Source organism: Lacerta agilis, chromosome 11 (genome assembly GCF_009819535.1).
Source record: "Lacerta agilis isolate rLacAgi1 chromosome 11, rLacAgi1.pri, whole genome shotgun sequence".
Classification (NCBI taxonomy): Eukaryota; Metazoa; Chordata; class Lepidosauria; order Squamata; family Lacertidae; genus Lacerta; species Lacerta agilis.
Genome location: NC_046322.1, coordinates 28,319,365 through 28,344,207, shown reverse-complemented (window position 1 = coordinate 28,344,207; position 24,843 = coordinate 28,319,365). Strand labels below are relative to the sequence as shown.

At 43.0% G+C, this 24,843-nt stretch overlaps 1 protein-coding gene across 2 annotated transcripts; it reads right to left on the bottom strand.

The window, feature by feature from the left end:
• Positions 1-5,384: 5,384 nt before the first annotated feature.
• GCNT4 (glucosaminyl (N-acetyl) transferase 4) lies at positions 5,385-23,733 on the bottom strand. Of its 2 annotated transcripts, none has more exons than XM_033164447.1 (3): positions 22,980-23,733; positions 12,946-13,132; positions 5,385-6,926 (listed from the first exon to the last, which is right to left on the bottom strand). In XM_033164447.1, the coding sequence occupies exon 3, from the start codon at positions 6,923-6,925 to the stop codon at positions 5,570-5,572; it is 1,356 nt and encodes a 451-aa protein (XP_033020338.1). In that variant the 5' UTR covers position 6,926; positions 12,946-13,132; positions 22,980-23,733; the 3' UTR covers positions 5,385-5,569. The 2 variants fall into 2 exon arrangements, with proteins under 2 accessions (XP_033020338.1, XP_033020337.1); XM_033164446.1 differs by lacking the exon at positions 22,980-23,733 and adding an exon at positions 22,710-22,899.
• Between the last annotated feature and the right edge of the window lie 1,110 nt (positions 23,734-24,843).

The following is a 24,843-nucleotide window of genomic DNA, read 5'->3' as shown; positions in this document are numbered from 1 at the left end:
ATCTGCACAGATGCAATTTCCGGCACCACGGAAGTGAGTCCCTGCACTGCGCTGCACCGGTTTAGCACAGCACGTGAGCAGGCAGCTCAGTTCGGCGGCAGCTCATGGGCCAGTCAAACAACCTTCGCAGGCTGCTTCCGGCCCATGGGCCTTAGGTTGGTGACCTCTGGTGTAGAGGCTGTCATTGAAGGAAAAGAACTAATGGAAATTAGACTCCCTACTCCCTACTCCTTTGTATTGAACTCAGATTTTGAAAGTCTGAGCCAAGCCTTCATCTCTCAACATGAAAGAATTAACTCCAAATCTTTATAAGTTAGTTTTGCACAGGAGCAAAATCCAGTTATGAAAATTTGGAGTTATCAGCTCCATGAAACATAGTTTAAGAAGCCTGTCTTACTCTATTTTATACAGTTTGAAATAGTGGTGGAAGTTGCTGTTTTCAGGGGCATTGTTTTGAATCTGGAAAGTCTGAACTGAAAGTCAGGAAGAGGATGTTGGAAGGTTAGGAGCATATAAGTCTGTGGCACAGAAGAACAATGATTTAACTGAGCACTTACTTTCCTAATTATAAACTGTCTTGTTTCTGAACCTTCAGTGGCAACTGTGTTTTCAAAAGTCTTCCCAATCCACAAAAGCTTAAATAAGAAAGAAGAGGGTTAGATTGTCATGTTTGCCTTACTAAAGTCTTAGCCATTTCATTTATGCTCTTAAAGACGTTCCAAAGCATCAATATTAATGTCATCATGGGATTAAAAAGCAAAGTTACACCACTAATGCACAAGAAATGCCTTTCATCACATCAGACCAATTTTCTTATTCAAATAAAACACTCTAATACAGTAGTCTTCAATAGATTCTCTTAAACCAAGGTGACAATTCAATCCTAATATTTTCAGTGCTAACATTTGTGTGGTTCTCTTTTACTATCTGTTTAAAAACTCTTTCATTCCCAAAGCAAATACTGAAATTCCATTTTCTTCCCCCTCACCATGCTAGGCATATTTTATTTCCATTATAAAATATGTGCCCAAATCCTTTTTTTCTGTCATAAGTGATACTTTGGTTGCCAAAAGCTTTATTTCACTTCATGGAAAGGAAGTATGAATATCCCAGTTTGTTTTCCATTTGGACTGAAGCTTTTAAGTACTAAATGTTGAATCTGATGGTGTTAATGAGAATCTGGCATTAACTTTTGTGACACTCAGTTGGGTTGTAATCAAGAGGATGGCAGCAGCCAGTGGGCAAAGTAAATGAAGGAGTGTTCCATACATCTGTTATTCAAGCTTCTGGATTCATTTCTAAAAAGGGGAAGTTCCACATTAGCCAAAAGTTGACCATGGTTTCAATTGTGATATCATAAGAACGCAAGGAGAGCCTGCTGGATCAGGCCAGAGTTGCCCATCTAGTCAAGTATCCTGTTGGTCAACAGTGGTCAGCCAGGTACCTGTGGGAAGCCGGCAAGCAGGACCTGAGCACAACAGCTCTCTCCTCTCCTGTGGTTTCCAGTAACTGGTATTCAGAAGCATAGTGCTTCCAGCCACGAAGGCAGAACATAACCACCCTGCTCAGCAGCCATTGATAGCCTTTACCTCCATGAATTTGTTGAATCATTTAAAGTTGGTGAGTTCCATAGTTTAACTAGGCACTGTGTGAATAAGTACTTTCATCTGTCCTGAATCTTTCAACATTCATCTTCATTGGATGTTCACAAGCTCTAGCATCCTAAGAGATAAATCCCTTTCTCTATCTATGCATTGCTTTATATATTCTGCCATGTTACTTCTTAATCACCCTTTCTATTTAAACTAAAAAAAAAACCAAATGTTTGCAACCTTCCCTTTTACGGGACTGGCTCCATCTCCTTGACCTTTTCAGTTGCCCTTTTCTGAACCTTTTCACACCTCACAATGTCCTTTTTGAGGCAAGGTGACCAGAGTTGCACACAGTAGTTGAACTGTGCAGATCTGTTTAATGGCATTATCCTGGAATGAATGGCTGGCTTATAGAAGGACTGGCCACCAATGTGGCTGCAAGCCAGCTCAACCCAGGAATTTCCCCAACTGAATGAACTGATAGAGGTGGCTGCCAATGGACCCCACTGAGTTACCTCCTCGGATGTAGCTCTGAGGCAACTAACGGAAAAATGCAAGGGAGAGCAAGGGGTGAATGGAGCGTTATCTACCCATTAGTTGTGTTTTTCACTTGTGCATTTAAAAGTGAAACAAAAAAGCTCAGAATTAGCATTATTTATAAGCCTTCGAGATTTCCAATGTGATAGGAACCTTATGGGTGAGTATTTGAATGTAAGTAGTAGATTCTGGGAAAGCACAAAACACTGAGTTTGTGGGGGCTCCCATTATCTATGCCTTGTATAAAAAGCCAAGAGGAAAAATCAACTCACATTTGTAGGCAACATCACATTCACATCAGATTTATTTTGGCATTTACAATTATTTTCCACAATAATATCCAGGTAAAATCCTGAACAAGGCCAACATTCACCAAATGCTGCACAACAGCAAGATGTTCTCAGCATAAAAATTCTCAGAAACTTGACATTTTATCTTCACCTCACATACAAAAACGCACTCCTTAGAGAGAACTAGGTGTGTTATTTTCAAAGCTGCCACCATTTGTCACAATTCCTGCAGAATAGCCCTGATTGTCATCATCTGTGCAATGAATAGCTTTCACCATCTCCTGGGCAATTCCTGAAAACTATACTGGTTGATTTATCAAATGTTTGAGTTAAAGTAAAAGTTGTGTTATGAGTCTATGCACGTGCTGCACTAAATTCTTTAGGGGACTCTCAGAAAACAAAGTGTGGAAATAGAAGAGGGGCTACGGAATAATTTTTTGAGGGGTGCATACAATTTCCACTAAGCCTAGTAGGATTATTTGAGCACAATGCTTCTCAAAGGTAAGACGGACCACTCTATAGAGGCAATGGCTTATAGGTACAAATACACCTGCAGTGTATTTGCTGCATGAGCCACGCAGCAGACATCTGTACAAAATAAGATCCTCTTTGTGGCCAACCCTCTGCATTTATTTTGTTAGTTCTGGAGTTCAGGAAGAGATACAGAATATACAAATGAATACTTTTTTATGAGGTCAATGATTTGTTTTATTTAAACAATCCAATAAATATGTTACTTTACCTATTTTGTAGCATGACTAAAACCACCCTTATCCATTTTTCCCTCTGAAAGAGAGAAAATGACCTTTTCTCCTGCTCTCCATTTCCTTTTGATCTGTTTGTGCAAAGGGTAGGCACCATTACTTGGAGGCTGCTTGCTGCCTTTTCCCTCCAAGTAGGTTTAATAGTGCAAGGGATGTGCCTCAGACACAGGCAACTGCTCTGAGTGCAAAAGGTTATTCGTCTTCAAGAGAAATTAAAAGGGGGGAGGATTAAACGTGCCCCTTTTCCCCAAATACAACCCCAGCAAGTCACTAGGCACCTGGGTTCAACTCAAGCCATGTGAATGGCTGAGGTTTGGTACATGGAGAAGGTACACTTAACCTCCTCCTCTTCAATTTATCATGAAAAATGCACACACAGAAATGTTTCTCAGGTTCTAACCTATTTGTGCCACAGAAGGAAGGCAAGAGTGGCCCTGCAAAGAGCAGTATACAACAGGAGGCTTCTTGAAAACTGAAAGCTTCATACAGTGAGCCCATTGTGTGCAGTGGCAAACCATTCGAATAAATTGCTGGCGTGGCATGTATTTCTCCACCCAGCTTATTGTCCATATGAAGCATACCTAAGACACTGTAGCAGAAGTCACTCCTGTAAAGGTACCCTCTCTCTCTCGTGTTATCCAGTAAGTAACACTATACATAGTTGTACTCTGCAAGATCCCTGCTGGGAGCATCTCATTTTCTACAATGTCTAGGCTGAGGTGACAAGCAAGCAACTGTCCTCTCCTGGTTTTGCTTGAAGCACCTGGTATTCATTGGCATACTTTATTTCCTCTTTAAAAGTGCACATAGCCATCATGGATCTTTATAGACACTGATAGACATGTGCTTCATTTATTTGTCTAATCCCCTTTCAAAGGCAACTAAACTACTGACCATGACATCATATTTTGGCAGCAAGTTCCATAAATTAATTAGGTGCAGTGTCAAAAACCCAATTTCCTTTGTCTATCCAGATTCTCTTGCCAATCAGTTTCAATTGGGTTCAAAATCTAGTACAGGAGAAAACCCTCACACTTTCTCCACACCACACATAATTTTGCAAATCTTTTTCATGTACCTCTATAGTCGCTTTTCTTCTTCATAAGGAATATGTTCCAGCTCCCGGTGGTTTGGTTTCCATACCTTCCAAGGTTTACAAACACCCCAGTCTATTGCAGTACAGCTCTGGATCTGTCTCAATCTCAGTAAAAATATCATCATTGACTGTACTTTAATAGCTACCATATTCTAGCTGGAGGGTTGGAAGAGGAGTGGACATTGAGTAATTGCTACACAAAATTATGGCACAAGCAGATGAAAACTGTATTAATTTGGCTTTTAAAACCTAATAATAAGATGAGAACAGAAATTGTGCGCCGGCGGCACGGTGGCAGCGGGAGGCCCCATTAGCTAAAGTGGTACCTCAGGTTAAGAATGGACCTCCGGAATGAATTAAGTTCATAACCAGAGGTACCACTGTACTGTGGTGTGCATCTTTTTTGACCACCTTGTAGGTAGCATGCTCAGAAGGAGCACGAGCACCAGGAAACACTATTCCAAAGCTACTCAGCCAGCTTTGAAGGACACAACAGCTTAAATAATAACATCATCTATCAAAGGCATGGCACAGAAGTTTAACAAAGAGGCGATTGCATAGGAATAGTCAAATGACCACACAAAGTAAAAGATAACGAAGGCTCAGTCTAGGCATAATCATGAGCAGAATCTGACACAGGGCCTTATATGGGTTAAGCCAGCATTTATCAACCTACAAGGTGGGTTCCTCCTGGAAGGGGTGAAATTAAGAAAGACCTGGGTGGGTTGAATGGCCCTAGCAGGGGACTGAACTTCATTCAATTTGTGGATGTGATTGTTCCACAGTACATCACCATCCTAACCTGATTTGGAAATAGCGGTTGCTTTGTTTCACCTATGCATCCCTGCGTATAGTTTGGAGTAGGGGTGGTCAGAGTTGCCCTCTTCTTTTTTCTTCTAATGCTGGATTTGGATTGGTACTCCTTGTCTATAGATCCTTGCATGCAACATGCACACACATGACAACATGCAAGGATCATCTTGTGTTGGTCAACGGTTTGGGTTTCACTGTGGCAGAAAGCAAAGTAAATTTGGAAAGGGGTGCCAAGTTCAAAAGTATTGAGAACCACTGGATTAAGCCAAGGCCCTTCTTGGTCTTTTGATCCTACCTCTACTCCAAAGATCTAAACAAGCCTTGCATTTAATTGCATGTATTAGCAGTGTACTAAAATTCCACTGAGACAGATCAGAGAGATGCTTTTAGGAGGTATTCCAAGGAGTGATATGGCTCGATCCAGCAATTCCACATTTAAAAAAATGGCGGAAGTCCAACCATAGGTATGCTATATTGTTATGAGACATTTGTAAATGTCCTGTGCATAAAAAGTTTTTCAGAAGACAAGTCAACCCATTCCTTCTGCTGGTCTGCAAGCATTTCTGCCAAACATTTTATTAAAACCGGGTCCACTTTTGAGTCGAATTTGTTAGCAAACCAGTGCCCATAGTTTATAAGCCACCTCAATTCTCCAGCGGCGTAGATGCACACACTACGGAGATGTGCACCAGTACAGGGAGGATAGAGGTGGTCTTCAAGGTAATTCCATTTTACTAAACGAGTTTTGCTCTGAAGATCTGAGATATCCTGGGCTGTCCGTGAAATCCCTCCAGGTGCTCCAGGAACACGAACAAGGGTTGCCCAGAAATGTTCATCGGGCGAATAAGTGTCCTTTGACCATTCAAAAAAATCTTGAGCAATGGAACTTTCTAGGACATGCTGTACAAAAGCTCGACATAACACAAAATAGGCACTGCCTACAAAAACTTCAATATTGTGGGGTGGCAGGTCCTTAGAGATATTGGTTTTCACAGGCATGTTCATGTCATAAGGCATTTTCTGAAGTTCGTAGTGATAGGTAAATCGTTCCTTTTTACTGCTACTCGGTTTGGTTGTCTCCAGCATGTTTCCTTCATTTAACTTCTTAAATTCAGACACCAGCTCATAGTTTGATCTCAGAGGAAAATCTTGGCCACATAAATTGATTACATACTTCCATGGGATGGAGGACTTAAGCAAATCAGATAAGCAATTCAAATCTGCCTGGAGCCTTGAAATATGGGCATATTCCACCACCTCCAATTTGGACGCAATGAAAATATTGGGGAAACATTTGGCCAGATTATCCAAAGCATTCTTAAAAGTGCTAGAGGACTTTTTGTCATAATGGATACAGTAAACATTTTGACTGCTGTATATTGTATGGATGAGCCTCTCAACCATTATTGCATCTTTATGAACAACCAGAGAATAAGCTAATGGGAATTTTTCCTCTTCCAGAGAGACGGGCTTTAGATGATATCCTCTAATTGCACGGTACAGCTGACAGTTACTAGTCATTGTTACAACATCTTCATCATCTAAATCGACAATGGATTGTCTCCTTATCTCTAAAGTTTTCCCAATCTCCACAGGATCCTGATTATATATGGAGGAACAGTTAATCTCATACTGGGTGTCTTTTTGGGAAAATGTATATTTGTTTTTCACAAATGATGAGGTGCTTAAAAATGGTTCTACAAAATAAATATTTTTGTGAGGGAGCAGCTCAACTCTGAGAAGTTTCAGCAGCAAGAGCAGCCACGCTGTTAAAAACAAGATCAAGAGATGCCGTCTTGTTGGATAATTAGAGGAGCATTTATGTCTCTTCATTCTGTGAAAAGAAAGAAAATACAGCCAAGGAATTAAAGACAATTCTATACTTTTCACATATGAGACAAACACTGACAAGACTGCAGCTCTAATGGGATGCTTCTACAGTTCCTTACGATCATCTCAAAACACCACCAACTAAATATGATTCATTAACTTTACACAAAACTTTGTTTCCTGAATCCCAAGTCCGACCAGTAAATGAAATGAAGTATCAGCTGTCATAATTACTGCTGGGGTTACTAAAAAGGTAAAAAGGTAAAGAACCCCTGGAAAGTTAAGTCCAGTCAAAGCAGACTATGGGGTTGCGGCGCTCATCTTGCTTTCAGGCCAAGGGAGCCAGCGTTTGTCCACAGACAGCTTTCTGGGTTGTGTGGCCAGCATGGCTAAACCACTTCTGGTGCAACGGAACACCGTGATGAAAGCCAGAGTGCACGGAAACACCATTTACCTTCCCGCCACAGTGGTACCTATTTATCTACTTGCACTGGCATGCTTTCAAACTGCTAGGTTGGCAGGAGTTGGGACAGAGCAATGGGAGCTCACTCCATCATGGGGATTTGAACTGCCAACCTTCCCAAGGGGCTCAGTGGTTTAGACCACAGCGCCACCCACATCTGCTGGGGCTAGTATGCTGAACTAGTGAAGTATCCACTGATTTGACAGACTGAAGCAGAAACCAGGCTGTCCTAAGCGTGAGGGACAGTCACACTCCATCACCCACTGTGGCTCCTCCCTGCCCTGTCTTCCTCAGTGGTGAAAGAGCAAAGTTACACCTGACAGGGAGCCTCCAGAGACCCCTCTCAACAGTGATGCTGGTGCTATTGCTGGACAAGCAAGAAAGAGAATGAGATTTGGTAGTCTGTATAGAGGCTAAATGTCACGGTTAAAATTTTACCAGTTTGGGGGAACATCTATATAGGTAGCACAAAGGATTCTGCTGATGCATTGAATAAAACTTCAAAAGAAATGGGTAAAATAGGCCAGCTCTTCACAAAGAAGAATGGTGAATAATCAAAATCCGTATTAGCGCAATACCCTTAGTAGGCCAACTAAAATGGCCACAAAGCATTTCTCTTTCACAAGAGGCAACCTGAAATCTGCACAGCACCTCACAGGAACATCTGCCACCTCCCACACTGCACCTGAAGATGCTTTTAATGGCCAACATGTCTACCGTCACTTTTTGTGGATATATCAGGGGTGGCCCCCACAATCCCATCATTACTGACCATGATGGCTGGGGCTGATGGGAGTTGGAATCCAACAGTTCCTGGAAGGCTATAGGTTCTCCATCCCTGGTAGAAAAGCCAGTACCTTTCTTCTGCTACAACTCATCATTGAACATTGGCCATGCTGACTGGGGCTGGTGGTAGTCTAAAACATCGGGAAGGGGGGCACCACATTGGCTACCCCTGCTATATAAATTGATTAGTGAAGATTACAGTTGTTATTTGTTGTGTTTTCCCTCCACTGCAGTATTTTAAAACCCTGCTATTTTTAACATACTGTACTTTTGTAAAGTTTTGACCTGGGTTTACTTTTCTTCTCCATTTCCTTAATAATAAGACTTTTCCTTTTTATGTGCCAACGTGCATATTTTTTAAAACAATTTTTTATTTTTTTTAAACAAATACAAGAACCATTAAACACTTATCCAGCAGCACATCTGCTGATTTTTGTTTAATCCGTTGTCTCTAGACATACACTTACACGTTCAACATCAAACATATTACTTAATGTAACCCATCCACTGAGAAAAATGTTTTATAAAAACAGCCATGTGGGGCAACAGGTGAATGCTATACCTGTGGGTCTAGTGTGGTATATAAATTCAATAAATAAATAAAACAAAATTGCGCCAATATTTCAACTTCATGAAGTATTGGTGGGGTAGGGGACAACACAACGCTGGGTGTTCCTAAAACTCAGTAATTTTGTTACTGTAAACAATAAAACAAAGGCATGCAGTGATCCACACCCAAATATATTGCTTTTAGCAGCAACATTGCTGGGGAACATTTATTGTTAGATGAAACATACTCAGGATGCCAATCTCTCTGCTTTTAAATGGAACTATGCATAAAGGTTGAAGCCTCAAAAATTCCTTTTCTCGTGAAAAGGAGTCCTCTCACATCAAGTGCCTGGGCATTCAGTCAGCAGCAAGGGAAACACCAGGCAGCTGGTTTGGCTCCTCACAGATTTGTTGAAAGAGGCAGTTCAGAAACACACCGTCAGCAGAGGATACACATGCACAGAGATTGGCAACACGATGCCTTGTTCAGCAAATACTGTACAGTGGGTGCATTGTACAGTCTTTATTATGCAAAACCTGTTACAAATTGAGAGCTTTGCCCTCAAACAGACTGATGAATACATAAACTGTGAACCAACATAATTTCTGAATAGCTCCAGAATAAGTGTTGGATATAGCCATATATTTGCTTGCAGCTAACATCATGTGGACTAGCAGGGCTCCTCATTTTCTAAACCCCAGAAGGCTGAGTTTTAAGTATAAGGCAAACTATTCTATAAACAGCACCATCTTCAGAAACCCTGGTGTACTGAAAAACCATAATGATTTAGCTGCAGTTTCTCAAAAGGTTTTATGTGATGCATGAGATCATGCTAACTCCAAACTCACAATCTTTAATCTGCCACAGAATGAGGGTCTACACTGTTCTTGATCCTAGGGCTACTTAGCACTTGGCCTTTCAAAATGAGAGGCACTAGTTTTCTGCACAAAATAAAAAATAAAAATAAAAAATCCTTCCAGTAGCACCTTAGAGACCAACTAAGTTTGTTATTGGTATGAGCTTTCATGTGCATGCATGAAATTTATTTTGTTTCGACTACAGCAGACCAACATGGCTACCTACCTATAACTAGAACTAGTTTTCTGGTTTGCATCAGAACTGTTTAGTGCAGGAGTGAGGAACCTCAGGTGTGCAGGGTGGAGGCAAATATGGCCCTCCAGACCTCTTTGTCTGGCCTTTTGGACTCTCCCCAGGCCACACCCCCTCACTTGGTCCTGCTTTGCACCCCAAGTGTTTTTGCCTGACTAGAATGTGTCACTTGCCTCTTCTTTGGTGTGACTCTGCATGTGAATAGAGATGAACGTTGGTAGATTCAGGGCAGACAAAAGGAAGCACTTCTTCATAAATCACATAGTTAAACTATGGGATTTGCTACCACAAGATGTACTGGTGGCCATCAACTTGGATGGATCCATAGAAGGATTAAGCAAATTCATGGAAAATAAGGCTACTAGCCACAATTACTATGTTCTACCTTGACTGTCAAGAGGCAGTGTGCCTCTGAGTGCCATGTGCTGGGAATTAGAGGAAGGGAAGAAGAAGAAGAAGAAGAAGAAGAAGAAGAAGAAGAAGAAGAAGAAGAAGAAGAAGAGTTTGGATTTGATATCCCGCTTTTCACTACCCGAAGGAGTCTCAAAGCGGCTAACATTCTCCTTTCCCTTCCTCCCCCACAACAAACACTCTGTGAGGTGAGTGGGGCTGAGAGACTTCAAAGAAGTGTGACTAGCCCAAGGTCACCCAGCAGCTGCATGTGGAGGAGTGGAGACACGAACCTGGTTCCCCAGATTACGAGTCTACCGCTCTTAACCACTACACCACACTGGCTCTCAGTGTGGGAAGGGGCTGTTACACTCAGGTCCTGCTTGTGGGTTTCTCATAGGCATCAAGTCAGCCATTGTGAGAATGGGATGTTGGACCAGATGGACCCTTGGCCTAATTGAGCAAGACTCTTCTCATCTTTTCCTCATTTACAAAGTTGCCCCCAACTTGTGGAGGTCAATAGGAAAGAGATTTGGGAGGTGGACTAGCCCACCTTACATGTTGAATTAACTCAGAAAATGAATGTGTTCAATAGAGCTTATTCCCAGGTAAGGAAGGATAGGATTGAAACCTAAAAATGCTATCCTATTCTCATTTACCTGTGAGTAAACCCCACCATGCACAGTAGACCATATTCTAAGTAGACATTTGTAGGGTTGGGCTGAAAGCACATTTACTTGTAAGTAATCCTCACTGAACAAAATAGGGCTTACTTTGAGTAGACCTATGTAGGGTTGGGCTCTAAGATGGTTCTCATTCTTTGAAGGATTCCATCTGGTTTCTCACGTAAGTTTGAAATACACTGCTTGATGTAAACAGGCATTTACACCTTAGATACTTTTCTGGGCAAGAGGTGCTAAGTAACATTAAAGTATTTTAATCAAATTATCACCTCAGCTGAGTCACAAATCTTTAAATAGCCCAACTGGTACCAGGCAAGATTTCTTGTAGTTGTACACCCCCACAAATGAAGCACAAAACATTTTGTGCAAATGTACAGGTTATCCGTGTGTGTGTGTGTGTGTGTGTGTGTGTGTGTCACAAGGCTTCATGCATCTCTTGTTTATATAAATGAGCAAGAATTAACTTGTCCTTATTTCAGGAAAAGGAGAGCATAAAATAACTACAATGATTAAAGCAAATCTACTGCAAATTTTATGTTGCTTGTGTCTATAGCAGTTTTATGGATTTCCGTCATGCTGCCAAAAAAAAAAGTTTCATGTCTTTTCTCCCTGCCACATGTATAATGTAATTTATATGACAGAGGAGAAGAAGTGCTAAAGGATTGCCAAATCCTTGCTAAATTTCTCTTGTTTATTCCAGGTCTATGGAGATACCTAATTACCTGGAGATGCTTCTGCATATATACAGTACATACACAAGGGCTTGTTTCAAGCTGGGACTGGGCTTGTCTTACTTTTTATATTCTGTTGCCTACAAATCACTTTTAGCCCTTATAAAGTCTCAGCACTAACACTCAGGGGTTGACAATACTAACAGGAAACCCTCGCAACTCTAGAGCTAAGCATGTCATCTTCCAATTTCATTATTACCATTATGGTTCTTTTGCTTCCTTGGCCTACCCCAATTTTATTCATTTCAAGGGCATTACTAATATGCTTGTGCTGCAATCATGCAAGTTTACCAAGGATTGAGGGCTGAGGAAGCCTATAGTTTGGGCTTTCCCTGTTAGGATTTATACAAAACAAAGGAAATTGAGTCATACACTCTTTCCTCCCTGCATGAATGGCTCACTGCACAGGCCGTAAGCATTCTGGAGTTTCCCAACACAGCACTGGACACAGGAAACTTCCATGTAAAGGCAATATACCAGCACTATAAGGTGTTCTGCTTATAGAGCTAACTTTCAGTTAACAAGAAGCCTCCACATAGCCACTTTCCTCTCCTAATTGTGTGTTTACTCACAATGGACCAACAAAATTCAAACCTGTTAGCTTGCCTTCCTGTTGTTTCCAAACATCTCTGAGTCACCCCCAAACAGGTTTATTTCTGCTGTCATGAGTCTGGAAATGCTGGTTTCATTTCAAGAAAAGCAACATGCAGCAACATGAAGCAGTGTTAGAAACTCAGTTATGTGCCAAATGGCTCCTTAAACCAGGGTTAACCTCACCCAAACAGAATGCCTAGTTGCCATTTTGGGGCCAGACGGCTTGAAAGTCATATTTTTCAATACAGCTTTTTGGTTCCTGAAATCCATTCTGATTGTGCAGATAAAATATAACAGAGATGATTCTACAAGATGTGTTGCTAGTGTGGGAAAACAGCCAAGATCCAAGGATCCCCAGGCATGCACCTCCACACTGTGGAGACATCAGGTGCTATCCTGGCACCCGGGCATTTTTGTTCGAATCCACACGATAGCGTGAGCTTCTGTTGCTCTTTCCCAGCTTCTTCCAACCTAGCAGTTCAAAAGCATACTAGTTCAAGTAGATAAATAGGCACCACTGCAGTGGGAAGGTAAATGGTGTTTCGTGCGCTCTGGGCACTCGTCACAGCGACCCATTGCACCAGAAGCGGTATAGTCATTCTGGCCACATGACCCATAAAGCTGTCTGATGTTTGAATATCCCAACTGCAATATGCAACATATGAATTTCAAAGAGGATTCTAGAGAGGTTAGACCCACCGCATTTGTAGACCTACCTTTTGTATCTCTCTGTATCCTGTTTCCTTTGTGCTGGGTTGTAGGATACTTTGTAGTCACCATGTAAACTGATGGGTTACATCAAAATAGTTCTTTCCCATATTTGTATCAGCTCTGCTCTAGACCAATTTCTCTTTTTCAAGTATGCAGCCATTCTATGCAAGTATGAAGGAAAAACACTTCTTTCTGTTAAGGTCAAAGAAAAAAGGGGGTTAAGATGTCTTAAAATAGTTTCCTGAACTGACATAACAATCTGAATTTTGAATGCAACTGTGAACTCTACTTTGGGAAATAGTTTTTAGACTTCAAATACATAAATACCATATATACTTGAGTATAAGCCTAGTTTTTCAGCACATTTTTTGTGCTGAAAAAGCTGCCCTCGGCTTATACTTGAGTGAGGCGGGCGGTGGGGGCGGCGAGAAAGAAGCCCTTTGTCTCTGCTCGTGCCACCACCCGCTCTCCCCAGTCAACCATTCCTTAAGAAGTGTACAAGAACAGCGGTTCTTTACTCTCCCCAGGCAGCTTTGTTCCATTCCTGAACTGCTCGCATAAATGCAAACTTGGCAAAAGAAGAAGAGGAAGGAGCAGCCCAAAGGGTTGCTTTCGGGCTGCTCGTTCCTCCTCCTCCTCCACACCGGCAAAGGTGAACCGGCTTATACTCGAGTCAATAAGCTTTCCCAGGTTTTTGTAGGAAAATTAGGTGCCTCGGTTTATATTCGGGTCGGCTTATACTCGGGTATATACGGTACATCATGTGGACAATGGCTCTGGCCTACATTTTACTGTATGGTGCAACAAATACATTTCTGTGTTTTTACATGAAGTAGCACATGGATTGTAATGAGGCAAGGTGTGCTTGGACTTTCAAAAAGCTTTCAACAAGGAACTTCATCAAAGACTCCTGAGTAAGCTTAGCAGTCATGGAATAATAGAAGTCCTTTTGTGAATCAGTTATTGGTTAAGTAGCAGGAAGCAGAGAGTAGGAATAAATGGACAGTTCTCCAAATGGAGAGATAGAGAGTGTGGAGTCCTTCAAGAATTGGCACTGCAATTTTAACTTGTTCATAAACGATCTAGAGTTAGGAGTGAGTAGTGAGGTCACCAGATTTGCTGATGATTCCAAATTTTTCAGGGTCATTAAAACAAAAGGAGATGGTAAAAAGAGCTTCAAAAGGACCTCTCCAAATTGAGTGAATGGGCAGTACAATGGCAAATGGAATTAAATGTAAACAAGTGTAAAGTGATGCATGTTGGGGCAAAAAACCTTAAGGTCACATGTTCATGGGGTCTGAACTGGCAATGACTGACCAGGAACAAGACCTTGAGGTCAGATTAGATAGCAAATGAAGATGCTGACCCAGTGTGTGGTAGCTGTGAAAAAGGCAAATTCCATGCTAGGGATCATTAGGAAAGGAATTGAAAATAAAACTGCCAATATCATAATGGCATTATACAAATCTATGGTGTGGCCACGTTTGGAGTTCTGTGTACAGTTCTGCTTGCCCAACCTCAAGAAGCAGTATTGTAGAATTGGAAGGAGTTTGGGAAAGGGCAAACAAAATAATTAGATGGAGCAACTCTCCTATGAGGAAAGGTTGCAGCGTTGGTGGCTTCTCAGTTTGATAAAAGGTGAGGGGAAAGTGACATAACAGAAGTTTAGAAAATTATGAAGAAGGTGGGTAGAGTTAAGTTTTTCTCCCTTTCATAACGCTAGAAATCATGGACATCCATGCTGGAAGATCCAGGATATATAAAAGAAACTAATTCTTCATGCACTGCAGTTAAACTATGGAAATCACTCCCACAGTAGGTCAGTGATAACCAGCAACTTGGATGATTTTAAAAGGGATTGGACAAATTCATGGAAGTCGAAGCTATATTTGAATACCAGCAGCTGGGAATTGCATGTGGGCAGAGTGCTGTTGCACTCATGTCCAGCTTGCAGGCTTCCCACAGGCCTATGGTCAGCCACTGTGGGAACACTATGGATTGTAAAATTTCCAACTAATTATCAGCCAAGAAGGCTGCAACCCTAAACACACTTAACAGGGAGTAAGTCCAGCTGAACTCAGTGGGAGTCACTCCTTCTGAGTAAACATGCTTGGGGTGGTGCTGTGTTGCTTTAGGCAATGCCTCAGTGTTCTATTTTTTCATTAGCTTTGTATAACAGTATAGAACACACTTTAAGTTCTTTAAGTTTCCAGCAACTGTAACTTTTCATTCAATCCATTTTTCTACTTTCTGAATTGCGCACATCTACTCAGAAGTCTTGGGACGCGGGTGGCACTGTGGTCTAAACCACAGAGCCTAGGGCTTGCCGATCAGAAGGTTGGTGGTTCGAATCCCTGTGACGGGGTGAGCTCCCGTTGCTTGGTCCCAGCTCCTGCCAGCCTAGCAGTTCGAAAGCACATCAAAGTGCAAGTAGATAAATAGGTACCGCTCCGGCAGGAAGGTAAACAGAGTTTCCGTGTGCTGCTCTGGTTCATTAGAAGCGGCTTAGTCATGCTGGCCACATGACCTGGAAGCTGTACGCTGGCTCCCTCGGCCAGTAAAGCGAGATGAGCACCACAACCCCTGAGTCGTCTGCGACTGGACCTAACAGTCGGGGTCCCTTTACCTTTACCCTTTTACTCAGAAGTCTCACTGAGTGTAATGGAGCTTACTCTTAGGAAAGTGTGTACACACTGCAGCCTTGAAAAATACTGCTTCTTCATCATTTGGTCAATACCACATAACATTTATGCCTTTTAAAAACAAGCATCTATTTTTTTGGATACTTCAACTTCTCTGTGACTCGCACTGGAATTTCAACCTGGCAGCCTATCATTAGTATCTTTGTTTTGGTGTTTCAAGGAGCATGATGGATTATGTTGCATAAGACAGCTTTTAGAATTTTTTTCTTCACCCTTCCCTAGACAAATAAAAAAAAAGGATCTGGCTTATCTTAGACTAAAGTTTCCTTCTGTCACAGTTACTTGCACAAGCTGACACCATGCTAACATTAAATCTTAACTTTTAAATTTAACATTGCATTATTATTATTATTTTAAAAATGTTTATTATTTGTTTAGTGCTTAAAACACACAAAAATAAAAAAGGAGAAGAGTAACAGAAAACATAAGTTATGGGGGTATAAGAAAAGCAAGAAGAAACCATGTTGTGTGCCTATTTTATTTCAACAAACTTTATATGCCACTTGATTGTAATATAAAGCAGTTTACAAGAAATATTTAAAAACATCAGCAAAACATATGTAAAAACATTTTAAAAACATCATCCTGGTTGCAAAATTTCTTTATTTCCTTTAAATTAAGAACCATAGTTTACATAATTGCCTGCATTTGCTTTCCAGTTTTCAGCCTCCTTGAGACAAAATATGAATCTATTTTCCTGTTTCCACTACTCAAATCTAATTAAACTTTCATGATCATAAATCAATTTGCAATATTCAATTAACTATAGGAAAAGATTACTGCCATGGCTACAACAGTCTCTTGGTTCATTTCCATTATTAATGATTAAGTTGCCCCTTAATTCCTTCAAATGATCAACTGGGCAATTTCATTCAGATAATCAACTAATTAACAGTCAATAATTTTCTTCTGCAACATATCCCTTAATTCCTTCAGACAGCCAATCATATACAGTATAGGAATAGCTCCAAAATAGCAACATCCGCACACTTAAGGGAGGTTATTGAGAAACCCTAACATTTGCAAAAGTATTTTTAAAAATTGGGGGGATGGCTCAAAATCAGCCTGATGAGGACTAAGAATACTTAATGGCCACAGAATGCTGGCAGATTCTTTGTGATGTGGAAAACCAGAGGGAGGTGGGAATGGAATGAAGTATCCTGAAAGGCAGTGTGGCTCTCTGGCTGCAACCCAAAGCAAGAGGATTCATTGAATCATAGAACTGAAGAGTTGGAAGGGATCCCAAGGGTCATTTAGTCCATCTGCCTACAATGCAGGAATCACAGCTAAAGAACCCCTGACAAATGGCCATCCAACATCTGTTTAAAAACTTCTCTAATGAAGGAGGCAGTCCGTTCCTACTGTCAAAAAGTTCTTACCATCATAAAGTTCTTCCCAGTGTTTAGCTGGAACCTCCTTTCATTTGAATACATGAGTTTGGCTCCTACCCCCTAGATCATCAGAAAACAAGCTTGCTTGCTTCCCATGTGACAGCCCTTCAGATATTTGAAGATGCCACCCTGCAACATTTTATTGAAGGTCCTACTTGTTCACTTGGTTTACAAGCAGAAGGAAAGGTTTTTAATATTTAGAATTGTCCTCCAAATTATAAATTAAACAAACTGACAAAGGACCTGATCCCCTGACAAATGGGCACAGAGACTGATCACAGGGCATACAGAAGTCTGCATTTTTCACTCACCCTCACCCAAATGCACCCTTGAATCTTGGCATGTGTGCAGAGCAATTAAAAGGAATAGGAAGCCTGTGGGCATATTCATATCCTTATCTAGCTCTCTACCCACGCTTAAAGCACTCTTGTACCACTTCATAGGTTCCCCCCAAAGAATCCTGGCAACTGCAATTGGTTAAGGATGCTGGGAACCGTAGCTCTGTGAGAGGCCTCCTAACAACTCTCAGCAGCCTTAACAAACTGCAGTTCCCATAATTCACTGAGGGAAGCAAAGAATTGTTGAAAGTGGCGTAACAGCGCTTTAAACACATGTTGACCTCAGTCAATTGAAACAAGCAGGGAAACACGCTGAAGGTTCTGTTCCACCCTATGGATACTCTTTCACATGCAGGAGCTGCGCCCATAAGGTTTGCACCAGCATTACCATAACACACTGTGTGTGTATGGTGTGTGTGTGTGTGTGTGCGCGTGTGTGTGTGTGTATAACGCAGTCACACATGTACAGAGCAAATTGGTGATAAAACCTTCTCCTTAAGAGAGACAGACACACCTGCAAATTTAATTCCTATCTGCCAAAAAAAGGAGGGAGTCGTTTCTGAGGAAGTGTCAGCAAGTGAAGGATGGTTTATTTACAATCTAATGATTCTTTCAGTTGTAGCCAATGTTAGTCCTACTCAGAGCCAACCTATTGAAATTAATGAAAATGACTAACTTAAGAGTCTATTAATTTCAATAGGTCTGCTAGGAGTGGGAATTATTTGGCTACATAATAAATAAAGTAATAATGATGATGATGATGATGATGATGATGATGATGATTTATTTATACCCCACCCATCTGGCTGGTCAGCTCCCAACAGAATACTAAAAACACAATAAAACATCAAACATTAAAAACTTCCCTAAACAAGGCTGCCTTCAGGTCAGATACTGTAGTTGTTTATTTCCCTGACATGTGATGGGAGGGCATTCCACAGGGCGGGTGCCAGTACCAAGAAGGCCCTCTGCCTGTTCTACAGCCCTTAATACCATACATTTAAAGCACATAGCTTCCCCAAAGAACCTTAGGAACCATAGTTTACTTCCCACAGAGCTACAGTTCCAAACACCTTTAGCAAACTGCAGGATTCCTTGGGGGAAGTCACTGTGCTCTCTAAATGTCTGGAGTGGATGTGGATCTGTACTCTCATGTACCTGCACAACCCCCACCACTGGCTGATCTCCCCCCCCCCATCAGTCAGGTTTGTCTCTAGTTTTGGAATCCCAGCTTGAGAACAGGAGATTAAAAATTGCTTGGCAAGCATTCACAACATACAATCAGCAGATGGGGAAAGGATTAAGCACCCACCTCTTGCCTGCTCCACTTTTGGAATCCTGTTTCCCTTGTAATTTGTGGTTCCATCCTTACTCTCAAAAGCCCTCCTGTTCAATGTGAGGCATAATACCAGGGGCGAAACCAGGCTTTATTTCACCCAGGTTGAAGACCCAGTTTGGCACACACACCACACACATTTGCACACACACACACACACACACACACACTGGGAGCCTCAATGGCACCCCTTTGGAGCTTCACCCAGGGCAAAAAACCCAGATAGCCCTCCCACCCCTGTAGCTACAGCTCTGCGTAATACTGTGTTACTCCCCTTCCTCCCTTCACACACCACTATTTCAGAGAAATCTTCTAGTTCTCAAAAAGTGATAACTACATTAATGCCATCGTGGCAGTGCCATTCTATGCATGTCTACCCAGAAGTATGTTCCACTGAGGTCACAGGGGCTTACTCCTACGGAAGTGTGTACCTCGGTTTAAGAACAGTCTGGTTTAAGAACGATTCGGTTTACAAACTCTGCAAAACTGGAAATAGTGTCCTGGTTTGAGAACTTTACCTCAGTCTAAGAACAGAATCTGAACAGTGGAATGGCACCAGCAGTGGGGGGCCTCATTAGGGAAAGCGTGCCTCAGTTTAAGAACAGTTTTGGTTTAAGAACAGACTTCCAGAATGGATTAAGTTTGTAAACTGAGGTACCACTGTACAGGACTGCAACCCTAGATTGTTAAGCATACAGATTTCAAATACAGTGGTACCTCTAGTTGCGAACAGGATCTGTTCCAGAGGCGCATTCACAACATGAAAAGCCCGCAACCTGAAGTGCCGTATCTGCGCATGTGTGTGGCGCGATTTGGCGCTTCTGCACATGCGCAAAGTGCGATTTAGCGCTTCTGTGCATGCGTGCATGCTGAAACCTGGAAGTAACCTGTTCTGGTACTTCCGGGTTCGGCGCGTTCGCATCATGAAAACGCGCAACCTGAAGCAAGCACAACCCAAGGTATGACTATAGTGCAAAGCCAAAGAATACAGTTAAGAGCTACAAATGACAAATATGACCTTCCTGCAAATTTAGGTTCTTTGCTTACAAAGACTGTGTGCAACTTTATTCAGCACAATCCTTACTTTGAAAAAGAAAAAGAAAATGGCAATGGAAACTGAGTGTGTCAGTGCTGCAGGTCAGAACATAGGGATGTTAGCAGACAACAGGAAAAATGTAATTAGCACCTAATTATGGGCTATAATAGCAGTTCTTTTTTAAGATGAGGTTTACAGTAATTAAGATTTACTTAAAGTTAAAATTATCATACAAGAAGTATCCAGCTAGATCTTCCCACATACCACAAATGAACTGAAATCTTTTTCTACTTTTGTTCATAGCTAGGAATTGAGCTGCAGAAGAAAAAACAACCTAATCTGCTCTTGTGTTTGATGTGCAAAATCATCAGGCAAAGCTTTTTAACAACATTGAGAAACTTTATCACCTGCTAATGTGTGCACATTAAGCTGCTATTAAAAGCACAGCTATGGGGGCATTAAGAAGCAATCCACAGCTCAGTGGTAGGACATGCTTTGAATGCACAAGGACCCATGTTAAATCCCTGGCAATTCCTGTTAAAAAGATGTCAGGCTTCTGAGCTGAGATAGACCCTGGAGATTCAGTTATGAACAGATATTGCTGGACTAGTGACAGGCCAGTGAAGCAGCTTCATGTGCACAGTGGAGTCACTTGAAAATTAAAGAATGGGAGCAAAGCAAAGGCTTATAATTCAAAACAAAATAGAAAATTCTTTCCAGTAGCACCTTAGAGACCAACTGAGTTTGTTCTTGGTCTGAGCTTTCGTGTGCATGCACACGAAAGCTCATACCAAGAACAAACTCAGTTGGTCTCTAAGGTGCTACTGGAAAGAATTTTCTATTTTGTTTCGACTATGGCACACCAACACGGCTACCCACCTGCTTATAATTCAGTTACTCAGCTGAAGTCACTGAAATACCAATGATATACAATGCAGGATTGTTGTTTTTTAATTCCATGGTTCATCTTCTAGTGAAAAAGTAAAGTTGGTGGTGTATATGAATTTGTATCTGTGTGGAAATTATTCTAACAAAGGTTGCATGCATCTTTTCCAAGTGACAAGTTACATTTAAATTTTTGAGGTTTCAAAAGCCAGGAAGTGATTAATTGAATCAATTAAGGTTAACAGCAGTAATTAATTAGACTTAGGTGACAGTCTTGCATGTTCAGCTCATGGTGCGTTAAAAAACACAACACCACCCTGCCCTTTTATTATAGGGACCGTTCATCAGAAAGGTTAACTTTAAGTTCCAGATAGGAAAAATATTTCAATGCCAAATCATTTATGTTGCACAGTACTCTTGATATCCGAAAGCACATTGCAGTTGTTGACTTGTCTATGCTCTCAACATCGCAAAATTGTAGGTTGGAATCTGAAGCTGTCTAGGTAAAGACTACCTAATGAGTCCATGGTTCCCAAGTCTAAAATTCAATCCACTTAACCACACCAAATTAATAATGCCACTTGCGTAATGACTTGCAAGCATTGGAGAAGGGCATAAACCAGTGTCATTTTACAGGAAATTGCAAAGCCTAGTCTGTGTGATCCATTGTTGGTGGTGCAGTAGTGGAAAGTGCTTGTGTTTGTGTGAAGCAGGGCAGGGCATCCATTTTTTGTTGTCAGTCCACCCACTCCGCCTACCTACTGCTGCCCTCTGCACAATACCCCATATACTGTTCCAAAGGGTTCCCCAACCCTTGTGGGCAGCTTTTGGGAGAGAAGAGGGATCTGCAGTGGGTAGTTTGAGAGGGGGAGTGCTGTCCATTACAGCAAAGTCTCACTGTGCACAAACCTAAATAACTAACTCTTGCAATGTAGAGACCAACTAAGTTTGTTCCTGGTATAAGCTTTCATGGTCTCTAAAGTGATCCTGGACAAAAATTTTGTATATATTTTGACTGCGTCAGACCAACATGGTTACCTACCTGAATCTAACTCTTGCAGTGGTAATCTTCTATCTTAGTGCTTTTAAGCAAGGGACAGTACTTACTGCAATTCTGTGTAGCACCCTGATGCTGCCGTTTCTTTTGCTGTTGTATTTGAGAATTACAGAACCTCAATGTCAGAAGGACCTATCTAGCATAACTCTAACTGTGTTTACTCAGAAGCAAGCCCTGCTGTGCTCAGTGGGGGGTTTCTCCCACTTAAATATCCATAGGATTGCAGCTAAGTAACTAGTCCATATCGCTATCCTATACCAAGGCACACTTTTGTTCTTTCCAACATGTCTTACAAATATCACACTAAAAGCCTCCAAGACCGTAATCTCACCATTTATCTAAGCAGCTTTTTCTGGCTTTTTCCTAATTCATTCTCACAATTAGGAGGCTTCTAATTCAACTCCATTGTGCCACTTGTCTACAACATCTTCCACTTGTCCAGAAAAGGCTTTTTAAAAGATGGCACAACAGCTGCCTTTTCTCAACAGCTAGGCATATCTTTCCCCCTCCCCCTTTATTTACTTCCCCTGAACATTACTTTACTCACAATACACTACACTGAAAGCCAGGGTCAAGCTCTTTCAACAAGAAACGTCATTACCCTGTGCCTTTGATTATCTTAGGACAAGGAGGACTTTGCAACCTAGCCTTCAGAACTCCAGAACTCCTCTACTAAAAACAAAAAACAAAAACTATTGCCATGGGGCAGACAACTGCTACTTGGATCAAGAGGTCAAAAATCATTTAACATGAAATTTATAAAACTGGAAAATGCAGATGTGTAGTGAGGTTCTACTTAGGTGCTGGACAGCTTGTAGCATTGCACATTTGAGTTCAGTACCCCCCCACACCCCTACCCAAAGGGCCAAGTGGAACTCCCTTGAGTGACCCCTTAAAATTTAAGAGAATGACTCCTTATAAAGATTGAGGACTTGCACCTTTAGCAACCGCAGAAGAGACAAAAAAAAGAATCAGCAAGAACTGGAGTTCTTTTCTAAGCACAAATATACAGTAGGAGCTGCACCTGTTGATTGTCTGCCCATCACTCGGTCAATAAAAGCAAGGGCCTCTGGCCACTGAAAGGCAGCAAGCTTCCCTTCATCCCACAGAGGACGACTCTACTCCAAGCAACCTCTCGGGTCTGGCCCTCCCAGGACGCCAAAGTTTCAGTTTGATGCTAGCCGGATACCTGCCCAATGCAAGATGGGAGTGACCCGAAACTTGTGCAGCGAGAGCAAGCTTCTGGAAGGGAAAGCAGCATCTCCTGCGGTCACGTGAAGCGCCCCAGCCTTACCTGTCCGCTCGTTCCTCAGCGAACCGGCTGTTTTGCAAGAACTGAGGATCACATGCCAAACTGAGAGAGGAAGGAATGTAAGCAACCATCCGAGCGATATCTCAGGGAGGGGCTAGCCGGCCTGCCCTTGGTTTCTTTGCCAGAGCTTCGCCTCAACTCCACGCGGGGTTGTTGTTAGCCAGCGGGGAAAGCGAACAGCAGACACGCGCGATAAACTGCACAGGCACTTCGCAGAAATTACTAGGTCCGAAGTCGCCCTCCTCCTCCTGCACGTGCTTGCTTGTCCCGAGGAAATGGGGCTTCCCGAGCGTCGTCCCTGCACAAGCTGGCAGCGCCGAGCTCTGCCGCGGGAGAAACGAAGGGGCTGAGAGGCTGCGCCTTCTCCTGAGCCCCAAAGCCAACCGCGAGGACCTCGCGCGCGCTTCCTCGCCCGCCCTTTGCCGCTTCCTTCTTGAGGCAAACAGTTCCAGTTCCTCCTTCTGCCCTTCCCTCAGTGCCGCCGCCGCCCCGCACTCCGAGCGGCTTCCTCAGGGCACTCCCCTCAGAGCAAAGCAAGAAAGGCGGGCAAACAACGACATCTAAAAGTTTCTTTCCCTCCTGAGCAGCGAACGCGGCACTTACCAGAGCGCAGCGACTAGGCGCCGGCCCTGTCTGTCCCGGCGGTGCCAGCGGCTGCTGTGAAGTCAGGCAGATGTTTGCCGCTGGCTTGGTGGCCGGCGCACCCAGAGCCGCCGCCGCGCAGTTTTCCTTCTCCTCCCTGCCCCCACCGCACATTGGCGCGCGCGAGCGAGCGTGTCTGTGGGAGACGGAGTGCGCGGGAACTGTTGCTCCCGCGAAGGAGAGGACCCCATGACGTGGTCGGAGGAGGAGGGGCGCCCGGGACCTCCTTCATCCTGAGCGAGGAAGAGCGACGCTGCCGCCCGCTCAGCCCAAGAGAAACCAAAACAGCAGCAGCGTGACCCCTTTTTTTTCGAGTCAGGAACACTCCGCCGCCAACAACACCCAACGGGCTCCTCACCGTTTCTTCTCCCCACCCGGAGGCCCCTTACCGAGCTCTCTGACTGAGCCTTTCATGGCGTCCCGCGAGCGCACACGGGCGTGCTGGAGAACTTTGTCACGAACCTTTGCCTTCCCTTGTTTCTGTAATGGGGAAAAATGGGAAGGGAAAGGCGGGAGGAGCCCTCTGGCCGGGCCTTCCCTGGCTGGCCCGGAGACGCCAGGCTATTCCAGTCCAACTCGAAATGCAAATGTCGAAATAAAGGAAACGTGTCGCAAGGATGAGCACAGTTATATTTGTGTGTGTGTGTGGAGTGCCTGGCGTGCTGTGGTCCATGGGGTCACGAAGAGTCAGATACGACTAAACAACAACTAAAGCCAGTCTTCCTCTTCCTCCTTTCCCTCTGCAGTGTTATAATCATAGAACTAGTTTAGAGCTGGCCTGGAAGGGACCCCGAGGGTCATTCAGTCCAACCCCCTGCTCACAGCCTGGGTGGCATCGAACCCCTAAAGCTTCTGGTTCACCTCCAGGAACGTGTTTTCTCTTTGCTGTCTAGGCGACCTAGATAGGCAGAGACCGAGATTAGGAACGAATCTCCATATCGAGCTCGTTCCCATCCCAACCGCCTTGTTTATGTGTTTGGAAAGGGCGGGGAAGAGCGCCGCACCTCCTCTGGTTGGCACGGAACATCCATCCTGCGCTGCCCAGCGCTGTTTCGGGACTGCTACGGACTTATTGGGAAAGCAGAGCGCTAAGGCTCCCGAGGTTTCGCTTAGGCGACTTTGGGAGACTCCAAGAGGCCGGGCGCGGCGGCTGCGGAGTAGGAAGGAGGGCGAGGAAATCCAACCCAGGCGCTGGCAGGCAGAT